Below are 19839 nucleotides of genomic sequence, written 5' to 3' on the forward strand. Positions count from 1 at the left end.
GCATAAATGTGGTTACAGATGTATTCTGGAGCATTCTAGGGCAAGTGCTTCTGGATTTCTGAGTCAGTCTCTCTGAGAACCAGAACTCCATTCATGTTCACACTTCAGGGCTGTTTAACAATTTAGCTATGAAAAAAAAAATCTTGACATTTTGATGTGCCTATAACTCCTAAATTGCACTTGAAAGATTGTTGAAGGCTTTTGGATTTAATGACAGGCAACAAAGCATTGTTTCATAATATACAAAAATTGTTTGTTAAATACACACAGAAGCTCAGAATTTTGTGACTCGAGGAGGGCTGAATACATAGCATTCCAACTTGCATTTCACACATGAAACCTGAAATTAAAATGCACGAAATTCTAATCCCGAAACAGTCGAAGGCAAACGTCGCCACGAGGTTTCTCTTTTTCTCCCCTTGTTCTGCGATTGTCAGCCACTCCATTGCTAAGTAATGGGGGGAAAATAGTCATGGAGGGCAGGCAAACCCCCAGAATGAATTATTCATGGACCCAATTGTGGTATTTGTTGCGGCAGCGGGGAAACTGCTTGCCTCTGATGACACAATAAGTAAATAATTCGTTTTTTTCCCCAACAAAAGAAACTTTTCTGCTCAGAATTATTTTTTTTACCCTCTTCTCCTAATTACCCTGCTGCATGAAAAGTTTGAAAAAGAAAAAAAAAAAAAGCCAGCCATAGAAGCAAAGGAGTGGAAATCACCTTCCCCCAAAATGAATAGCCGATATTAAGAAAAGGTGCTACAATTTTCAGATTTAACAACAACAATGACAAAAATCATGTAACCGCTTCCTCAAGGAATACACTAGTCTTTATTCATCTTCCTGGGCCTGGAAAATCATAAAGCCAAATATGAACATGTCCAGTGGAAAATCTGTGACATTAATCTTGGCTGCAGTCATATTTTTAACAGGACTTGAATGTGTGTGTGGGATTATCCAGATGGCCATACAGGAATCGGCCTGATAGGATTAAACCTTTCTGCTGAACTCGGCTCCATCTGTTCGCCAAAGCTTGCTGTTCCTTAGCTGAATGTGAATTTTTAGCTTCCTTGTGTCTGGGAGCGGGACTCAGAGTGCAGGGAGAAGAGAGACGCACGAGAGTGATTTAGCATTGCATTAGTCTGGCTTGGTTCGCACTAGAGAATGTGCTAAAAAGTTGGAAAGCATGTCTTATCTACTCTGCATCTTGCCCCAGGTTCTCACCCTCTTATTGAATTTGAGGGTTTAGTCCGTGTACTGTTATCCTAGGCATGTGTGATGACATTTGTCCGAAAAAGTAGAATGGGGATAGAAGTGTGGTAGCTTTGCCCAAAAAAGAAGAAAAAAAAAGTGACTATCAGTACAGATGATATATAATTATGAGTGGAAGACTCAGTCAGACACAACCACCTGAGCTTTCTCCCCCCTCCCCCCACCTATTAGAAGAGAGTTACTATTAGTCGTTTTAAAACAAATTAGTTGTTACCACTCTCACTATCATTTCTAGTAGGTTTTGTATGTTTCTCAGGAAACTTTCTTGCTGGGCTGAGGCCTGGTGGAGGCTGCAGCTTACAGATTCATCTTGAATAAATCGAGCTGAACTCCTTGCATATGCCCTCAGAAACAGTGGCCAATCCATCTTTCCAACTGGACAAGTTGGGTTACGGGAGCATTCAGGGCAGAGACTGCCAAGAGGCAAACTCTGGAGTGGTTCTAGAATGACCATCTCTGCGACAGTGACAAAACGCCTACTGGAGAAGGGCTGTGACAAGCTTTCTTGTCTGAATTTATGGCGAAGTTGCATGAATGATGGATCTTTTAGAGCCTTGTTCATCAGCTGTTTACAGTTCCATGATCACTAAGTGTGTTCGGGATATTTGTGATGAAAACTGTGAGAGACAACACCTGTGATGGGCACTGTCCCTGAGGACGGGCCCTGGAGTGAGCTAGCACCCATCTGTGGACATCCCATCCACACTTTCACAGTGACTCTTCACCGCCAGAAGGGCTGGGACTCAGCAGACCATCAAATAATGTTAGCCTTTCCAAATATGGGCATCGCTAGTCTATCTGAGCAGTTCCCTTAACTGAACAGCTAGATGACAGAGAACAGTGCAACTTCTCATCCAAATTTCAGTGTGTTAGTAGGAATGTGTGTGTAAACACCTCATAAAACACTCTTTGATCCCTTCAATTGACAAAAATTCTAACCAGGTGATCAGGTGGTTCCCATTCTGGAAGCAGATGGCTCTAAGCTGTGGAACTCCCCCATCCACACACATACAATCTACACTTGAAACATGGACATGTGCACATACATAGGATCAGAGTCTATCCTTCGCATTTTATCATGAATGACTAGTTAATTAACTAGCTAATACTAGTTAACTGGAATCCAACCCCATTATTCAACCTGTTTTGCACAATGCCGGAGCCACTATCCACAAATAACATTATCAATGTATAATTAATTAATATGAAAAATACTTGGTCACATTGTTAATATTGCCAGAGGTAAGGAGATACCTGATAGCACATTGGTAGATCCCTGTATCTTCACCAGACTCTCCTGGACGGCATAGATCTTGGGACCAAGTTTAGATAATTGGGTCTATAAATGTTAGTCAGAACTCCCAGTTTTGAGGTCCCTATCAGGAGATTTGCTAGCAGTAATATCTACAAATCCTGCCAAGAAGGACAACAAGGCCCTCACACGAGCAGTCAAGGACTTAATGCAACGCAAAAGAGATTCTGTTGATTTAGGAATAACTGCTGACCTTTGAGCATATGAGCCCTGAACTAGTGGCTCTTTAGTTTCTAAAGAGAATTTGACATCCAGGTTTTGATATGTATCTTATTTTTGTCAGCAACAAAATTCTAACCAAACTTTAACTGAAGTTATCATACAAAGTAATGTGATTCACTGGAGCATTTTCAAACGTGCATGTTGTTTTAATTTGTTCTTATTTGTGCCCCTCACCCACCTCCTCCCCATCTACTATGCCACTCTCTTGCTAATTTAAAATACTATGCAAACCAGAGCCCAAACCTACATAGGGCTAAAGGCTAGATCTCACCCATCATCCTCCAGTGCACAGAGCATATAAATCCTCCCCAAGTCAGGAATTCTTAGTTCATTTCTGCAGTGACTAATGCTTCCACTGACTCACCAAACAATAAATGCAAACCCTAGCCATGGCCATTTCTGGTTCAGCCTCACATCCCCTCCCAGAGGCTGTGGGAGCTTCCTAGCTTGCCTTGGGTAGAATGCATAGTTTCTACATAAGCAGTTGGGGAGAAGACCACTGTAGGATTTCCACTGTCAGTCATCATGCAAAGTAGCATAGACAGTAACATTTTAAGGAACCTGCGTTTTGTATGTGAACCACATTTCCAAATCAACCTTGCCCAACTTTTATTAAGGGACGGGCCATGCTTTCTGCTTTTGCAAATAACCCCCTGTTTGTATTTCTTTCCACAAGGACAGCTGCCATGGCAAGCAAATCGGAGTGAACTTTCATAACTGAGAGCCTTATCATGCTGAACCAGTTTCCTCTCCTCCCTAACAGGGCCAGTGGTGCTGCAAGCCAGCATTTGTTACAGCACAGATGTTTCCGTGGTGATGGTCTGTGACGTCACAAGCACAGAAACGTGGATCATCAGTCTTATCCACACATGATGAGCAAAGAGGAGTGGGAATTTCACATCTATGTAAGCTTTAGGAGGCATTGACTCAACTTCCTCCATGAATATTCAGGATCTGGACTGTCCTGTCAGAACTGTTGTGGAGAAAAAAAAGCCAAGCAATTTACCTTTTCCAATTCATTTCTACAGCCTGATGATTGTACTCAAAGTCCATTCAGTCCCCAAAGCTAGATGAACCTCACTCAGATGTCAGTTTTTGCCCTCCTGAGTATGACTGACCTTCCCTCTCCCACCCCAGAGGCAGCCACTGGCTCAGAGGCACTGCCAGTGAATCCTGGAGTCCTCACCCCCCGGGCCGGTGTCACTCTTTACCTCTGGGTGCAAACCCCTTTTCCTAACTCCCAGCTCCTGCCATTTTAATTGGGGATGATAATTATTTTAAAAAGCCCACTTCATGAGGCTGCGGTGAATTTAAATGAACTCATTTATGTTCAGAGGAGTAAGGGGGAAATAAATGTGAGGTGGGAATAAGAATGATGAGGGGGAAAATGATTCAACTCAAGAAGATGGGGGCATGCATTGGTGCCCTGATGCATTTGCATTGATGCAAATGCAGGTGGTACTGGTGTTAGTCCCAGTCCCCAAATGTCCCTGGCATTTCTTTCTCAGCAAAGTTTCCACTTGCTTCCATAGGGCTCTTTACTGAAAAGGCCCAACTTCTGCATGAAGCTGATGGCTTCTCATATAGCCTAGAAAACTCAAGCCATTCTCAAAGTCCTTAGTCATATGCTACTTCCTGTTCTTCCCCCTTGCACTTCTTGGACTTAACCTCAATGTCTGTGAGAATATCCTCCTTTGCAAAATGTGTGTGCGTGTGTCCGTGCGTGCGTGAGCGAGGGTGTGTGTATGTGTGTGTATGCGTGTGTATGTGTGTGTGCGTGTGTGCGTGTGTCGCATGCAGAGAATCAGCCTGACCAGCCAACACATCTCATGCAGACAGGAACCTCACCCATTGGCACACTGGTGGATGATGACAGTACTTGGCGCTAACATTGGTTAGTGCTTGAAGGCCTTTGCCATTAATATTCACCTTGAGTGGTGGGCAGGCTCAGGTAGATTATTCTAATCTATAGGTGAGAAAGTTGCAGCTCTGAGACATTCATACTTGAGATTTTCAAAGTCTACTTTGATTGATGAAGCCAAACCTCCCTTTAGCCTTGGTGCTTTTCTGCAATATCAGTCCTGTTTGGCTAAAATAATCACTTTTATCCTATAAATACAGCCAGAGTTCCATAAAAATCTTAGTTGTGTAATTCCTTGTCCCCAGTACAGAGGGTGGAGACTTATTAACTTTACAGAGTGTTACTACTCTCTCTCTCTCCAAGCAAAGTTATTTCTCCCCTAAGACACAAACCCACATATGAACTATAGTAAAATCTCTCTATTTCCTTCTTCTATTTCCAAGTTGAGAAAACGACATCCTTGCATAACATCACAGGCGCCAACTTAAACACAGTAACACCAAAAACGCTGCCAAGCTTCCAGGCATAGAAACATCTCTATTGTTACAAGTCATGAGGGCCACCAAACAAACCCTACTTGTACATCTAATGCAAGTGATGCCAGCACTCTGAGGGACTGACAGAGCATGGAGCAATGTCCCCCCACTTCCCGATGTCACTGGAAATCTGGATGGTATGTATTTTGATGATCTTCATTGGAGAGTTTTTCATGTGTGGAGAAAAAATTCTGAAACCTGATTAACAAATAGATTGACCTGGCATAATACCTTAAAGATGGTTTCTGTTTTCATCATTTCTTTTTATTTCCACAAAGGATTCAGTTCTACATACTAACCAAATCAAAAAAGACCTTCTAGGACCCAGCCAAAGTTAAAAGGTAGAAGAATTTGAGGCCTGGCTTTATAGATTTGCTGCACGTGATAGTTACTGGAAGAGCACTCTTGGTTCCGTGACCCAGCCAGCAGCAGGGCCACTTTCCTCCTCTGTTAAGAAATGAGAAGCACATCAGGACTGGCTGGAATGTGGCCCTTTGCCTACCATCCCATAGGTGATGGGTTTTGGCTTCTCCAACCATGCCCTGGCAAGCTCAATGGTAGGATGCTTGCCTAGCAGGCTCAAGGCCTGGGTTTGATCTGCAACACCATCAAAAAAAAAAAGGAGGAGGAAGAAGATAAGGAGGAATAGGGAGAAATCTGAGGAAGAGGAAAAGTTATAAGGAAGAGGAAAAGGGAGGAAAGAAAATTCTCAATTTATAACACACGCATTCATCTTAAATGATCTTCTAAATAATGGTCAAACTATGTTCATACCCACTCATGTTTTACAAAGGCATGTATCAGGACATTGCCCTAAGGTCAACAGAAGAGACTGGTATAATGAAATCTCAAACATAAAGCCCTCCCTGTCCCTATTCCCCATGTCATTCTGGACCAGAACTGCAGATAATGTAGTTCTAAACAGCTAGGATTTTGCTGCTTACAGCCTCAAATAAGTCAGCCGCGGAGGAGCATGTGTTCATGTATAAAATATTGATCAACTGCACAGATTGGGATACGAACCTATTAGCCGCAGAGTTCTGCTTTCATGTTTAGTGATCAGATATGTGTTTGGTGGATGTAGATCTATTTGTGTGCCCCATGGTCCAGAGAGTGTTAGTTTTGTGTTTCACTTTTCTCTTCCTGCCCTGGTACTTGTCTGGTCTGCTTCCCACACCAGGGCTTCTGCTATGACTGGCCTGCACATATGTTGCAGAAGGATTTAATGGCCAGGTCATACTCCTGCCAACTTTCATATGGCAGGCTGGCAGGGAAGCCACACAGTCCTACAATCCTCAGACTGGCCCCCCTCCCCACACACTGGGTTGCTGAGATCCTGCTGATGGTGTCATATTCATCTGATAAGGGTGATGATCACCCAATTTCTATAAAGTTTCATTTCTGTCCACGGAGTATTTCAGGTTGCAACACTGGCCCAGGGAGTTGGAGATGGGGTGCCCGATAGCGAGATGTGATACCAGGGGTTTTTATCTTAACCCAGAAAAGCGCCTTCCCATGTATCACTGCTCAAGCCAAGTAACTCACCCTTGGGATTGAGCATAGGCCTGGCTTTTCAGTTTGCCTTTGAGTAATGTCGTCAATTTGTTTCAACTGGAGCAAGTTTTACATTACGGGCTCAAATAGCAACAGCCTCTCTCCACTTCTGAAGTCCAGGGTGCAGAGAAAGTGGCATTGACTGAACAGTGGGAAAGAACAGTAGCCATGACCCCTGTGTCACCATCTTAAAGTCTAAAGGTTGAAGAAACAAATTTGACTCATTTAGCCACATGAAAATCCTTACCAGTTGGCCTCAGTTTCCCCTCTTTTTAAGTGGATATTATAACTGCACTGCCCTCCCCTGGCTGTTAAAACATTAAAAAAAAAAAAAAAAAGATTTTTCAAAACACTCATCACTGAACCTGATGCATCCTGAGTACTATCTCAAAAGCAAAACTACCATCCCTGGAGACACAGGTCTGAATCGATAGTGTGTGATCTATTAGACTAGGTGTTAGTACACAAGCTGATTCACTAGCCCACTCCTAGGCTGCTTAGCCATCTGTGATGTCATCATTGGTCACCACTGATTGCAGGGATAAAAGGACCTCTGCCTCTTCCTTCCTTTCTCTCTCTCCTCTCTTGCTTTCTCCCCTTTTTGTCTGTCAGGGAACCCCCCTCCACCCCATCTCTGTCTCTTTCTCTGTTGATGTGCTCATGGCTTACTCAGGCCCTAACTATTCTGCTGCCCTTCCCCCCGAATAAACTCTTTCATATAAGATCAGTTGTGTGCATGACATTTTTATATAAATACTAACACCAGGGCTTGTAGCATTAATCACAAGATTAAAAGGAAACAATGGGCTTCTTTGTCCAAACAAAAACAGAAACTGACCCATGCAAAATTTCTAAATTTAATTCTCAGAAACAAATCCTTAGACCTAAGCCAACTTTCCCATCAACCCCAAATGGAGAATGGTCTATCCATACTTGACAGTTGAACAACATACTCTCTCTGCTGCCTGATATTTTTTTCTCTTTACTTTATCAACTGCTACTCATTCAAAAATTTGAAGTTTCCCTGACTCCACAATCTGGACAGGTTCTTCTGCATTAAGTCTTCCTAGCATTTCTCTTCACAGCCCTTAGCAACATGGCCATTTTTTCCATTATTTCCTATACGTGAATTGGCATGTGTATGTAGCTGTGTGCCTCAGCATGTTAATGCTCTGCTTTGTTCGTCTCTGCACCCATATTGTCTAAAATAGTAGGTAGAGAGCCAATAAATATTTGTTGAGCAGATAAATGGCTGAATGAAGAGCAAATGAGCAATTATTGATGGTCTTAACACTGTGAAAAAATTGAAGTGGGTGGATTAAAGGTTGGGGGTTCTTCCAGCCTGCATTAACAACTGCACTACAAAGTTAGGCAGTTCGTGCCTTTGATTGTGGCATCTAGGAGGTGGGAGCAGGAGGAACAAGTAGTTCAAGGCCAGCTTTGGCTACATAGCAAGTTTGAGGGTAGCCTGGGCCAAGCGAGACCCTGTCTCCAAAGAACGAAACCCAAACAAAATAAACAATTGCCGCTGTACCCACAATGTGCTTCCTCTATGGATAAGAGGCTATGTGGAGTCCTGTTTCCTGGGTTGAGTGGCCTCCATTCCAGCAGCTGGTACCCCATTCTCTTGGGAGTTAAAATTAGTATCAGTAACCATACAAGGCCATACCCCCACCCCAGGAAGAGGGCTCTAATCATGCAAGGACCCAGGTGGATCTTGCTGACAGATGTTAAAGTTAGAAGGGAAGGTAGCAGACAGATTTAAAAAAAAAAAAAAAAAAAAAGAGCCGCCAGCTTCCGGAGGTACCAGGACTTCCTGCCTTTTAGGCCTTGCTGGTTCCTGCCCTGCCTTCCCCACCCTTCCCCTATGCATCAGCTTCAACAGAGTTGCTGCTCTTTCTGTCATTTGAACTCAAATCCTATCTCAGAAATTGATGGGTGATGCTGCCCTTGACAACACAGTGTCAGCTTAACTCAGTGTCCAGCTGGTTCTGTGTGCATTATCATAATGTGCTGCCTGGGCAGATCCTGGCCAAGGCTTGCTCTTGATTCAAGTCCTCTTTCTGCTTTCTGACATCTAGATATGGTTTGTTTAAAAATAACAATGCAGTTAATAGCTTAGGAGAGGTTTTGATTTTTAAAATCTCTTTGGAACAGAAATTCTACCTTAATGGTAAAATGAACCTAAAAGGCTTCTTTTTTAATAAACAAGCAAAAAAAAAAAAAAAAGCAAACAAAAAACAAAAGAAGTGTCCATTGGGAAAAAACAAAAATGAATATTTCCCAGGGTCTTACATATATCCTAGTAAATTGAATGAGTCATTATTATTTTTCAATCTGTAAAGCCTTTCTAACAGCATGCTTTAAATTTAAGTCATAATTTTGCTACATTCCAGTACCATGTAGGCAATTATTTACTTATTTTATTTAGATAATCTAACATTTTTCTCTAAGTTTGGTCTTATCCTAAACAATTATGTCTATGAGATCATAATTTTGAAGCAGTAGTAGTGATTTTTTTTTCCTTACAGATTAAGGTAAATATATAGCTATTTTAAAATATTTTAAGACACACATGCTGATACATACCTATAACCCTAGAACTCAGGGATAGAGGCAAAAGAATTATGAATTTCGAGCCAGCCTCAGCTATATAATGAGACCTTGGTATATATGTTCGTGTGCGTTCAGTTCAGGTATGCATGACTATCTATATGCCTAGGAATGCCCAAGGAGGACATTGTGTATTTTCCCCCATCACCTTCTGCCTTATTCTCTTGAGATAGTGTCTCTCACTGAACCCGAAGCTTGCCATTTCAGCTGTGCCAGCTAGCCTGTGGGTCTAACTCTGCAGAAGTATGGTCACCTTAGCATTTGGGTAGCCACCCCCAAAAGCTATGTGTGTAGTTCCTCAAGAAGTAAGAAATGTTCTCACAAGATCATCAAACTTGAAGGGCTCTGCCGAACCTCCACTTCAATGTGAGGGGACAAAGACCCAGAGAAATCAATCTAAGTTCACCCTCAAAGCCACGCATGAGAGCATTAGAGAGTTTCATCTTAACATATTTCTCTAACTATAACTGGAAAGATAAAGAGAAAAATTAGAGGTTGAAGAAATGATCCAGTGGTTTAAAGCAAATACAGCTCTTGAAAAGGACCCGAACTCAGCTCTCAGCACCGACATTAGGCAACTCACAGTTTCCTATAACTACAGCTCCTGAGAAGCCAGAAGCTCTGGCCTCTTCAGGCACCCAAACTCATGAACACGTGCTCATATACAGATACACATGCATTAGAAAACACACAATTGAAATAAAATGAGTCTTTACTTCAAACCTAACTACTGACCACTGCTCCTATATATCACATTATAAAAGGGGGCTCCGGAACAGAACATGGAAGTGTTTATTTGCATATTGCCACGGCATGAATCCTTTTGAATTCTCCTCGTGTGAGGGAGTCTCCTATAAAAAGCAAGAACAAAGGAGGGTCCTGGTTTGGAACAATGAACTATACAAATGAATACAATTGGAATTATGGTGCATGATTGATCAAATACAGAACAACGACAACAAAAAAGCTTCAAAAAGTTTTCTCATTTCTAGCCAAAACAAAAACAGACTCCCCACCACCACCTCCAAATTAAAACACTATAGTGAGCTTATTAAAGTAAGTGTGACTGACTCATTTATTAGAGCCAACAAAATAATAAATGCTGGAAATTTCCCACAGTTGACCAGTTAGCCGAGAAGTTTTTATAAGAAGGCTTTGAGCCCTTCAGTTTCCCATATTGTTCCCAGCCTGGAGTTTCCTAATCCTACAGTTGTTGTCTTCCTAATGCTCTCATGGTTTTCCTATGATCCCCTCTCTCCCCCTTATATATGTCAGAGAGTCCATAGGATCCATAAATGATCTAGAGAGAGATGAATCAGAACATCTCTGCAGCTGAATAAGATATTACCAACTTCCTTGTGATCTTGCCAGTCTTATGGAAAACACATCAAGGGAAGGGAGGAGTGGCTCTGTAGTTAGGAGAATGTACAAGCTCTTTTAGTGGACTCCAGTTTGGTCCCCAGAACTCAGTCATAAGGCTCACTACTACCTATAACCCCCGTTCCAAGGATTTTGATGTCCTCTTCTGGGCATCCTGGGGACCTACACACATGTACTGTATGCACATGCATGCTTACACACACACACACACAAAAAAAAAACACATATAAACTATACCAGTAATCAAACAAAATCAACAGTTTTAAAGGTGGACTAGCAGAATGGGTTCTAGCCATAGGAAAAGGGAGCTGTGAAGGAAAATGAACTATAAGGGAGTGTGTGTGTGTGTGTGTGTGTGTGTCTGTAAGAAATACAAGCTCTGGGCTAACTTTTGAAAATTTAAAATACCAACACAAGTGCCTTAAAATTGTATGTAGGACAGGAGATGAAAGTAATTTAACATAAGTGCAGAGCGTACTCCCAAAGAGTAGGGTCAGGGTTTTGTGGAATTGGACCCTAGACATACAAGCTAACTTCTATGTAACTCTGAGCAGATGTCTTTCTCCTTAGGCCTGGTTTCCTTTCTGTGTGGTGGATGCCTAGAGCGCTATGTGATTGAATAAAGGGGCTCAATGCACACTCATTGTTCTGTTTCATATCATTAGGAAGACATAGAATCAAACCTCAGGTCCACTTCTACTTAGTCTTGTGATTTTTTAATAAGTAGCTTACTTAATATTTTTCTCAATTGTCTTAATTTATTTTTACTGACTTGATGACTTAGGTTTCTTTGTGGAGGGTGGGATAAGCCATATATCTTGTAGGTCAAAAATGTCAAAGGCCTTCCTTCTAAAGGCAATGTCCTCCACCCTCATGACAAAGTCAATGGGAAAATTCTTTCTACACAACTTCCGAGAAAGTAAATTCAATAAAATAAAAGCATCTGGAAAAAGAACTCTCAAAATGCTGGGCTGTCTGTATCAAACACTCAACACTCCTGATGGATTGAGACATCATCAGGGAGACAGTTCCAAGGTGCAGCCAACTCCCTGGTGAGCTTCCAAAGCCCAGCAGGGAAGAGCGAACTTAGAAGCAACTCCACACCATCTTCTCCCAGGATTTCATGAGACAGGAAGAGACCACACAATTGACACTGAGTTATTCAAAGCCTGTTGGCCCTCCATACCATCTCATAATTACCCAGGGAGGCCAAAGCTTGACCGGCCAGCTTAGGGCTCTGTGGGCCTCTTGCTGCCCTGACACCCTCCCTCATCCCTCTAGCCCAGCCTTGCCCCCTTGCCTAGGAGCAGCTGCCTTCCCAATCTCTGATTTCTCCAAGTCACCTGAGCCAAACATGTTTGCACCCACTGTTCGTTTGTTTTCCTTGTAAAAATCTCTCAAGTTTGTATGTAAATGAGAAATCCTTCAAGGTTTCCCTGACCCTTGACAATTCCTCTATCTATTTTACTATGCTCTGCTGTAACTTTAAGATTGCTGACTTTGTTTACTGTTTCTACTTTCCATTTATATAATAAACTCCATCAGGATAGGGGCCACGCCTACCTAATGCTACTCTCTGTAGTGTAAGTGCTACTTTCTTCACCTCGTAGATGTTTAGAGTAAGGAAATGATTTGAAATCCACTTCGCAGATACCTTATTCATTGGCTACAGATCCAGAGAACAGGGCTCCTTGTAAAAAGCCTGGATTCTTCGAGCCCCCATTTAGAGGAAGGCCTGTGTCCGTAGATGCAGTTCAGAGTACCAGAAGAGTCTAGAAATGGTCCAAACAAGCCCTCTTGGGCACATATGCAACTGAAGTCCACATAAGCAAAAAGACCTACCCAAAATCACACAACTAGTTAAAGCCTAAGGCAGGACTAAACTCCAGACCCCCAGCCAGACAACTGGATCTTTCCAAATGCTTTTTGGGGGCACCTGAATTCTCCTACGCACCCTTCCCCCAGGGCTCTATCACACAGATTTGTCTTAATCTGGGGTAATTCTCTAAACTCAAATCCTCTTTCTCCACATGTCCACAATAAATCTAAATGCAGTGGGGCAGAGGGAAGTCAATGAGGCTGAATACATTGGGGCAAGCAACAGAAGCAAATACAACCCAGCCTGAAGCTAAAGGCTTTAAGAAGGCCATGTGCTAAGGACCAAGACTAACACCATATTGCCAGGAAGAGGGTACCAAAAGGTCAGAGCTGACTGGTGCTAGCACACACCTACTTTTATTCCTCGTAAAACTGTAATTACAATTGGAGATGTGGCCCGATGACCTATCACCATTTTTTATTCTCCAAAATGTCTGTAGTTTAACCAAAGCCTGCTTTTGTTTTATTTTATTTTATTTTATTTTGGGATCCTGGCATGTTCACATTTCATATCTTTGTAACTACTTTGAAGGGAAATTTAATTCACTCATATCTGATGCTCACAAAAGCTGAATAGTCATCATTTTCCATTCTTAAAAGGTAGGTTTTGGGAGCTGGAGAGGTGGCTCAGTGGTTAAGAGCACTGTCTGCTCTTCTGAAGGACCAGGGTTCAATTCCCAGCACCCACATGGCAGCTTACAACTGTCTGTAACTCCAGTTCCAAAGGATCTGAGACCTTCACACTAAATAAAATAAAAATTCATAAAATAAAAATTCATAATTTTTTAAAGTAGTTTTTTGTTGTTGTTGTTTTTAATCTCTACTTGAGCCACAAAGTAATGTAGGACCTTAAGTCAGAACTCACGACTATTAAGAAGTTCTTTTATGAAAAACTCAATTAATATCTTTACTGTTTTTCCTCAAAAATACATATAGAGGTTGCACAAACTCATAAGAAATGGGTTGTTTGTTGGTTGGTTGGTTAAAGCCCAATATGTAAAGAATACTACTAGAATAGATGACCCCACTCCTGGAAAAGACCCTATAGATGGGAGTTCTCTGTTCTCTGCTTTTCTCAGTTGTCATATGGGACACAAGACATAAAAGTCTCCAAAATGAAAGGGACAAAAAAGCGAGGAAAAACATATGCATGTCCTATATATGTATATATATATACATATATATATGTATATTCACACACATATATATATATATATTCTAAAAAATGAGCATTTAAACTTCTTGTCAGACAGCTCCCTGACAAAGCCACTAGAGTGTATTCACAGGCATTTGCATAAATGCTGCCGGTGAGTTCACCACAGCTGCTAGCGCTAATGGTACATAAAGTAATTTAGTCACTTCTCTCGGCATTCTGTGTCAGGATGATGAGCACAGGCACTCTGCCTTGTTGCATATTAGATCATTAGATAATAAAGTGTTAGCGCATGCAAGCTGACAGGGTCCCTGCACTCTAGCATTGTGAGGACACAGCATTTTGTCACGGGGGGAAAGAAATAGAGAAACTGATGCCACAATTGGCCTTAAATTCAAGTAAATAGAACCTGAAACTTGAGATGAACCACAGTGACAATAACAGCATTCCTGAAGCCCTTTCAAGCACCCTTCTGCACAGTCCCCACAAATCTGCCTGAGTGACTAGACTGGAAGATGAGGTGGACACACACATACCAGTGTTTCTCATTACCACGGGTGGCCACCTTTCAGGTCCCTTGGTCCTGAACCTACACTTTCATAGAAATTAGAATGCTGAGAGCAGTTACGTGGGAGGCTGCCTTCCCCCAAGAACTGTACATCTTCCATAAAGCCATTTCTTAAAGAAGAAAGCTCAATAAATGTACCCATAAATATCCAGCCATAGAAAATCTTAGTATTTATGAATGGAGAGGAAAATGGGAGGGAGAGGGTGATTACCATGAGCTACAGTGTTCCAAGTTCCAGTCTCTTTGGATCCTGCACAATTCTAAGAAATAAATCTGCCTTTGTAGTCACTCATATTTGAAATCCAGAGGCATTAATCTGAGCCTAGGAGCTCCGAGTGCATGGGACATGCTGGGAAGGCTGCGTGTGGACATAAACCATGATTTCTTTTCTAGAAATGCAGAAAGATCAGCCACAAAAGGGACTTTCCTCCCAGGGTCTGACAAGCAGGATATAAATAGAGATGTACGGTGTTGATCAAAATAATCCAGGCTACCTGTAAATGAGGTGGGAAAAAGGCCAAGAGTGGGTGTGGGTGAAGACTCTACAGGTCCCAAGAGGTGAAGACAAGCTGTGAGAAGTAGGGAGGGAGTGGAGAGACAGAAGGGAGGTGTCTGATCCTTAAACAAGGCATTTTAGATGGTATTTTTTCAATGGAAAGACAGAAATATTACTCCCCAAACCAACATGAGTTAGCATGAAGATCTATACCCACATATTACAAACAAGAGAGTTCGATAGTCACCCTTGGTAGAGTAGATATTTATGCCTGTCTTTGAAGCGTCTAAATGAGTGGGAGGTTATGTATGGCTACCTAATTCACTTTGTGGAAGATCAGATTCCTACATTACTGCACTGGCATCTACTCAGGACCTGAATGTGTCTACCCTTGCATTCTACTGTAAGGCATGAAGTAAGGGTTGGATGAATGGGAAGGACACAGGGTGCAGTGACTTCTCTGGTGAAACGTACAAATTGGCATGCAGTGAAATGCCACCATTTTGAACAAGATTCTTGTGAGATTGGTAAACAAAGCAGAAGAAAGCATTTTCCTTCAATCTGAGGATAAGACGGTGTTCCAGGCTGGTGCACTGATAGGTATCCTCACAGAAGAAATGTTTGAGTGGAGAAGATGCCTGGATATGTTCTGATCAAAGACCTCAAAGGCTTCCGCAGTATTCCTTCCTCTTCCTTTCCTCCCTTCTGTGTTTAAATACTAATTTTCAGTTATTAAATGATAATAATTAGTTACTAGGAGCTTTAAAGTAGAAGAGTTCTCATTCTTACCAAACTGGAACATATGTCCCCGTGATGCCTGTTTGAGGTACTGAGTTCTAGGGCAGCACTGGCCAGTCTTTACGACCTTCACCCAGCTCACTTCCCTGATCCACATCTCCTTCCCCAACTCAAAGCAAAAAAAAAAAAAAAAAAAAAAACTGTTGTTTTAATCTCCAACAGATAATCACCTTCATTTTATCAAGAAGAACATGGCTAAATTGACTTGTCCAGGGTTGGACAGAGGCCAGAGTAAGACGAAGAATAGAATTTGGGATTGCTGGTGCCTACTTCAAGACTTTGTTCTTTGTATCACCTTACAAAACAGTGTCACTGACCTCCAGCCCCTGGAAGCATCCTTCCTAACTGGTTGCTTTGATCTTTGTTGCAGGGATAAGTAATATGGTATCACGATCTTATTCCATTTTCTTTGAAATTTTATTTTCACTGGTGTTGATTTGCATATACGTGTTCCCACCTGTACTGGTGTACTTGTTTGTGAGTGTGTGAGTTTGTGTGAGTATGTGTGTGTGTGTGTGTGTGTGTGTGAGTGAGTGTGTTTGTGTGTTCGAAAGCCGGAAGACAATCTTAGGCATTGTTTCTCAGGTGCCATCCCTCTTGCTTTTAAGAAAAGGCCTCTCTCTCTCAGCCTGAAACTCACCAAGTAGACTAGGCTGACTGTACATGGGATCCCCGAGATCTGCCTGCCTCTGCTTCCCCAGTGATGTGATCATAAGCATGTTACCAGACTTGGCTTTTTGATGTGGGTTCTGAAGGTTGAAAGCAGGTTCTCTAGAGTAAAAGCTTTATTGACTGAGCTGTCCTGAGAGCCTTCTCCTCATTACCTAAGGGTGGAAATGGGAGCTAGCATCGGAACTAGACATAGAACCTAGGCATGGGAGCTGTGCTTAGAGCTTCCTCAGAAACTATGAACTACAGATGCCCAGCTGATGGTGGAAGTATGTCTCCAGATCAGGCAGCTCCCATTGCAATCAGCCAGCCAGAGTCAAAGCAACAACCGTGATCCCCGACCCATGCTCTCGAAACTGTGCCTGTTGATCACTTATCAAGTTTCCTTCTTTCTCTCACCTAAGCACCTTTAGCCATACGTTGCCTTCCATGACTCCAAGGGTATTAAGAAGACACCATTACAGTAAAGCAAGGATCAGAATAATTTTAAGTACAGAAATGGAGCTGGGGATGTAATCATGAGCAGGTGTTTCAAACGGCCTCCTGCAAAAAGTAATATCCATCCATCTCGGCACTAATGAAACATAAAGCCTCAGCTTTTGGATGATGATGGTTTACTTTTGAAAGACTGTAAAACTGGGTGTGGGCGAAAATACCTTCTGAGGATATGACATCCGGCTAATTAATAAAATGCACTGTTTGTGCATTCCTCAAGCACAGGTGGAAAAAAACTGGCAAAAAAATGATGACAGGGGTGTTATTAAATTGGGATGCTGGCAGGGAAGGGGTTTTCTACCTTATGAATTATGTCATGGATAGCTCGTGGGCCACAGTAAAAGTCAGGCTACCCGATGATAATTTGTACGGTAGTGTTCTCAAAAGAATCCTGCTGGCCTAGCTAAGGAGGAATGATAGAGGATGAGAAACAAGTTGAGATTCATTTGAGGAGAGCAGAGAGTGAGTATGATGGCTGGGGTGCAGTGGAATCTTGGGTGGGTGGAAAGACGAATTTCACTCTCAAATGAGCTATTTAGATGCACACCTAAGCTAACCCAGATTTCCTCCGAGTAACATTCCCTTTCCTTGAAACTGATTTTTGTCTCTTTCCTCTGGTCTTCTTACAGGTACCACTGATTCCCCACAATCCTCCATGGTAGCGATTTCTCCATGACCAAAATCTACCCAACAAACAGCCTATGTCACATCATGATGAAGAGGGAATTGTTGGCATAGGGATTTAAAGGTATAGGAAGGACATTTGGCCTGAGTACCATAGCCAGAATGAATATCTACCCTTGACTCTAAACCTGATCTTCAAACAAAATCAACAGGTCATCATAAATATGCATTGAGAGGTTTACATGTTTTTTTTTTCCTATTTACCTATGTATGTACTCATTTTGTAGTCAATTGAGCTCAAAACAAAGCCATGATCCAAGATTCTCTCTCTCTCTTTCCTCTCAAACTGAAAGAAAGAGATACCAGCCTTCCAAGCTAGACAGTCAGGCATGCAACCAAAATACTGTGCTTAAAAGATACACTCCTGCCTTTAAATCCTCAGCTTCTTATTTTGCAAGGTCAAAGTGCAAAGAGCATCAGTAGTTTTCAATAGGACACTCAACATTTGTAACAATCGGAAATGTGGTACAGTGGAAGGAAGAAATCACACAAAGTCACAGTTACAAGTAGCAATGCCAACCAATGAAAATGATTCGCCTACCATGTTCCAGATAAGAGGGCGTACCTTCCGAGGGGTCAAGCCTCCTAGCCCTCCGCCCATGCTTGGAGTTATTGTGGACAAACATGTTATCAGAGACTGCCAGGACATGGCCATCCACGTTGACGGTGGTAGACACCACGACCTGGAGACAGGAAAGGAAAATGAATGAACATTTTCATATAAAAGCATGGTGGGAAATAAGCTCCAGTTAAATAAATAACAGCTGGGAGCTGAAGAAAATTGCACAGCTATTTCACATAATAACTGGTGCTTATGTTGTACACGTCTAACAAGAGGCACTATTGATGAGTGGGTCTTCGGCATGGAACGCTTTTGATGCCGCTTTAAGTAAAATTGCACAGTTTATAGTTATACAGCTAAAGGTACCCTGTTAACCATAATTTTTACAAGGCGGTCTTTATTAGCACAGTTTTATATATATATATTTTTTTACACAAGGGTGGCTGTGTTTCACCTAAATTACCCTTCAGTTTAGACACGGAGGTAGATATCACAGTAGATCATGCAAATAAAAGTCTTTTAAATCTTTAAAATATCTCCTCCCTACTGTGTCAGGGTTAAGAAGATAGGGAAATGAAAACGAGAGGGGTTGGAGTGGAAGCTGAGATCTGCTGTGTTTCCTCTCCCGGGGGTCTCATTGAAGTTTCTTACACGTTTTACTCTTTTGTCCTGTGTTAGTTTAGTGAATCAAATCCAAACCTCCCTCAGAGCCATTATCACCATGTCACCCCCAACCCCACCCCACCCACCCCAAAAACCTTTCTAATTAGGGGTCTTAGATCTATTTCAAAGAAGAAAGCAAAGGAGAAACATAGAACTGACCCAATGTCAACTCAAGATGCCCAGGCCACATAGAAGGCTGACTCAGCCCAGCTTGCCACAGGGTTGAGGAAAAGTGCCTCAGAGAACTTTGACTAAAACAATGAACAGAATTGACCTACATATCTCCTTATATTAAAAAGGGGAGGGGGATTAAAACTGAACCCCACAGAGATATGTTTATTCATGTGACCTCTTACAACCAAATATAATAATTGTCTGTAATCGCAGCTTTGGCTCGCAACTCAGGCTTTGACACGAGAAACAGCAATCAGCCAGCTCCTGTTTAATCCACCTATTATGTTGACTAATTAACTTTGCCCGCCAGCTTATTTCTTCCTCCATTATCAGCCCCTGTCAGCCACAAGCACCCAGCAGCATAGGGGAAACCTCAGGCTCTTTGATTGATCACCAATAGATTGACATGCAGATTAATTTAATTAGAATCACCTCACTTGAGAAATGAAAGACAATGGCAAGAGGGCTAATAGATCTGCTCTTATAATGAGGCCAGCCTCCTGAGCAAAATCTGGAAGAGTTCTGATTTATTTTGCTCAACTCCCCAGTTGCTTGGGAAGACTCTCAATTTAATTGTTCTCGGGTTTGAGAGGCATTAGCCTCTGAAGAGGTAACCGGCTTTCCAAAACTTGGTACACACTGTGGCCTTAGCTTCTGTGGCAGCCTTTTCTCTGAGTTGGCTGATAGAGAGGACACAGGCTGGTACAGAACTGTCAGTTTTCAACCCTGAATGACAAAGCGCTCCCTACCTTGAATGGTTAGCATCCCACTGTCCCTCATTTTCATCCAAAAGCGAGCACCCTGGCAAAATAAGTCGTGCCTTTTCCCTGAGAGGTGGCCATAAACTACAGACTACGGACACGTGGCTCACAGGGGTGATTTTAATACCTTGTTAAAATGCACACTGGACAGCTCAGAAGCTACTGAGGACCCAGTGTGTTCTCTTCAG

The 19839-nt window shown here is 42.2% G+C and overlaps 1 protein-coding gene across 6 annotated transcripts in view; it reads right to left on the reverse strand.

The window, feature by feature from the left end:
- The window catches only part of Ebf1 (EBF transcription factor 1), a 394413-nt gene that overhangs the window by 107073 nt on the left and 267501 nt on the right, over positions 1-19839 (reverse strand). For 4 of the 6 annotated variants that reach the window (XM_060363815.1, XM_021636691.2, XM_021636692.2 and 1 more), the window contains exon 8: positions 18033-18174. In XM_060363815.1, the coding sequence (XP_060219798.1) occupies positions 18033-18174 (142 nt within the window). The remainder of the gene's footprint in view (positions 1-18032; positions 18175-19839) is intronic. The other 2 variants (XM_060363813.1, XM_060363812.1) reach the window with 1 other exon arrangement.

Source organism: Meriones unguiculatus, chromosome 11 (assembly GCF_030254825.1).
Source record: "Meriones unguiculatus strain TT.TT164.6M chromosome 11, Bangor_MerUng_6.1, whole genome shotgun sequence".
NCBI classification, from domain to species: domain Eukaryota; kingdom Metazoa; phylum Chordata; class Mammalia; order Rodentia; family Muridae; genus Meriones; species Meriones unguiculatus.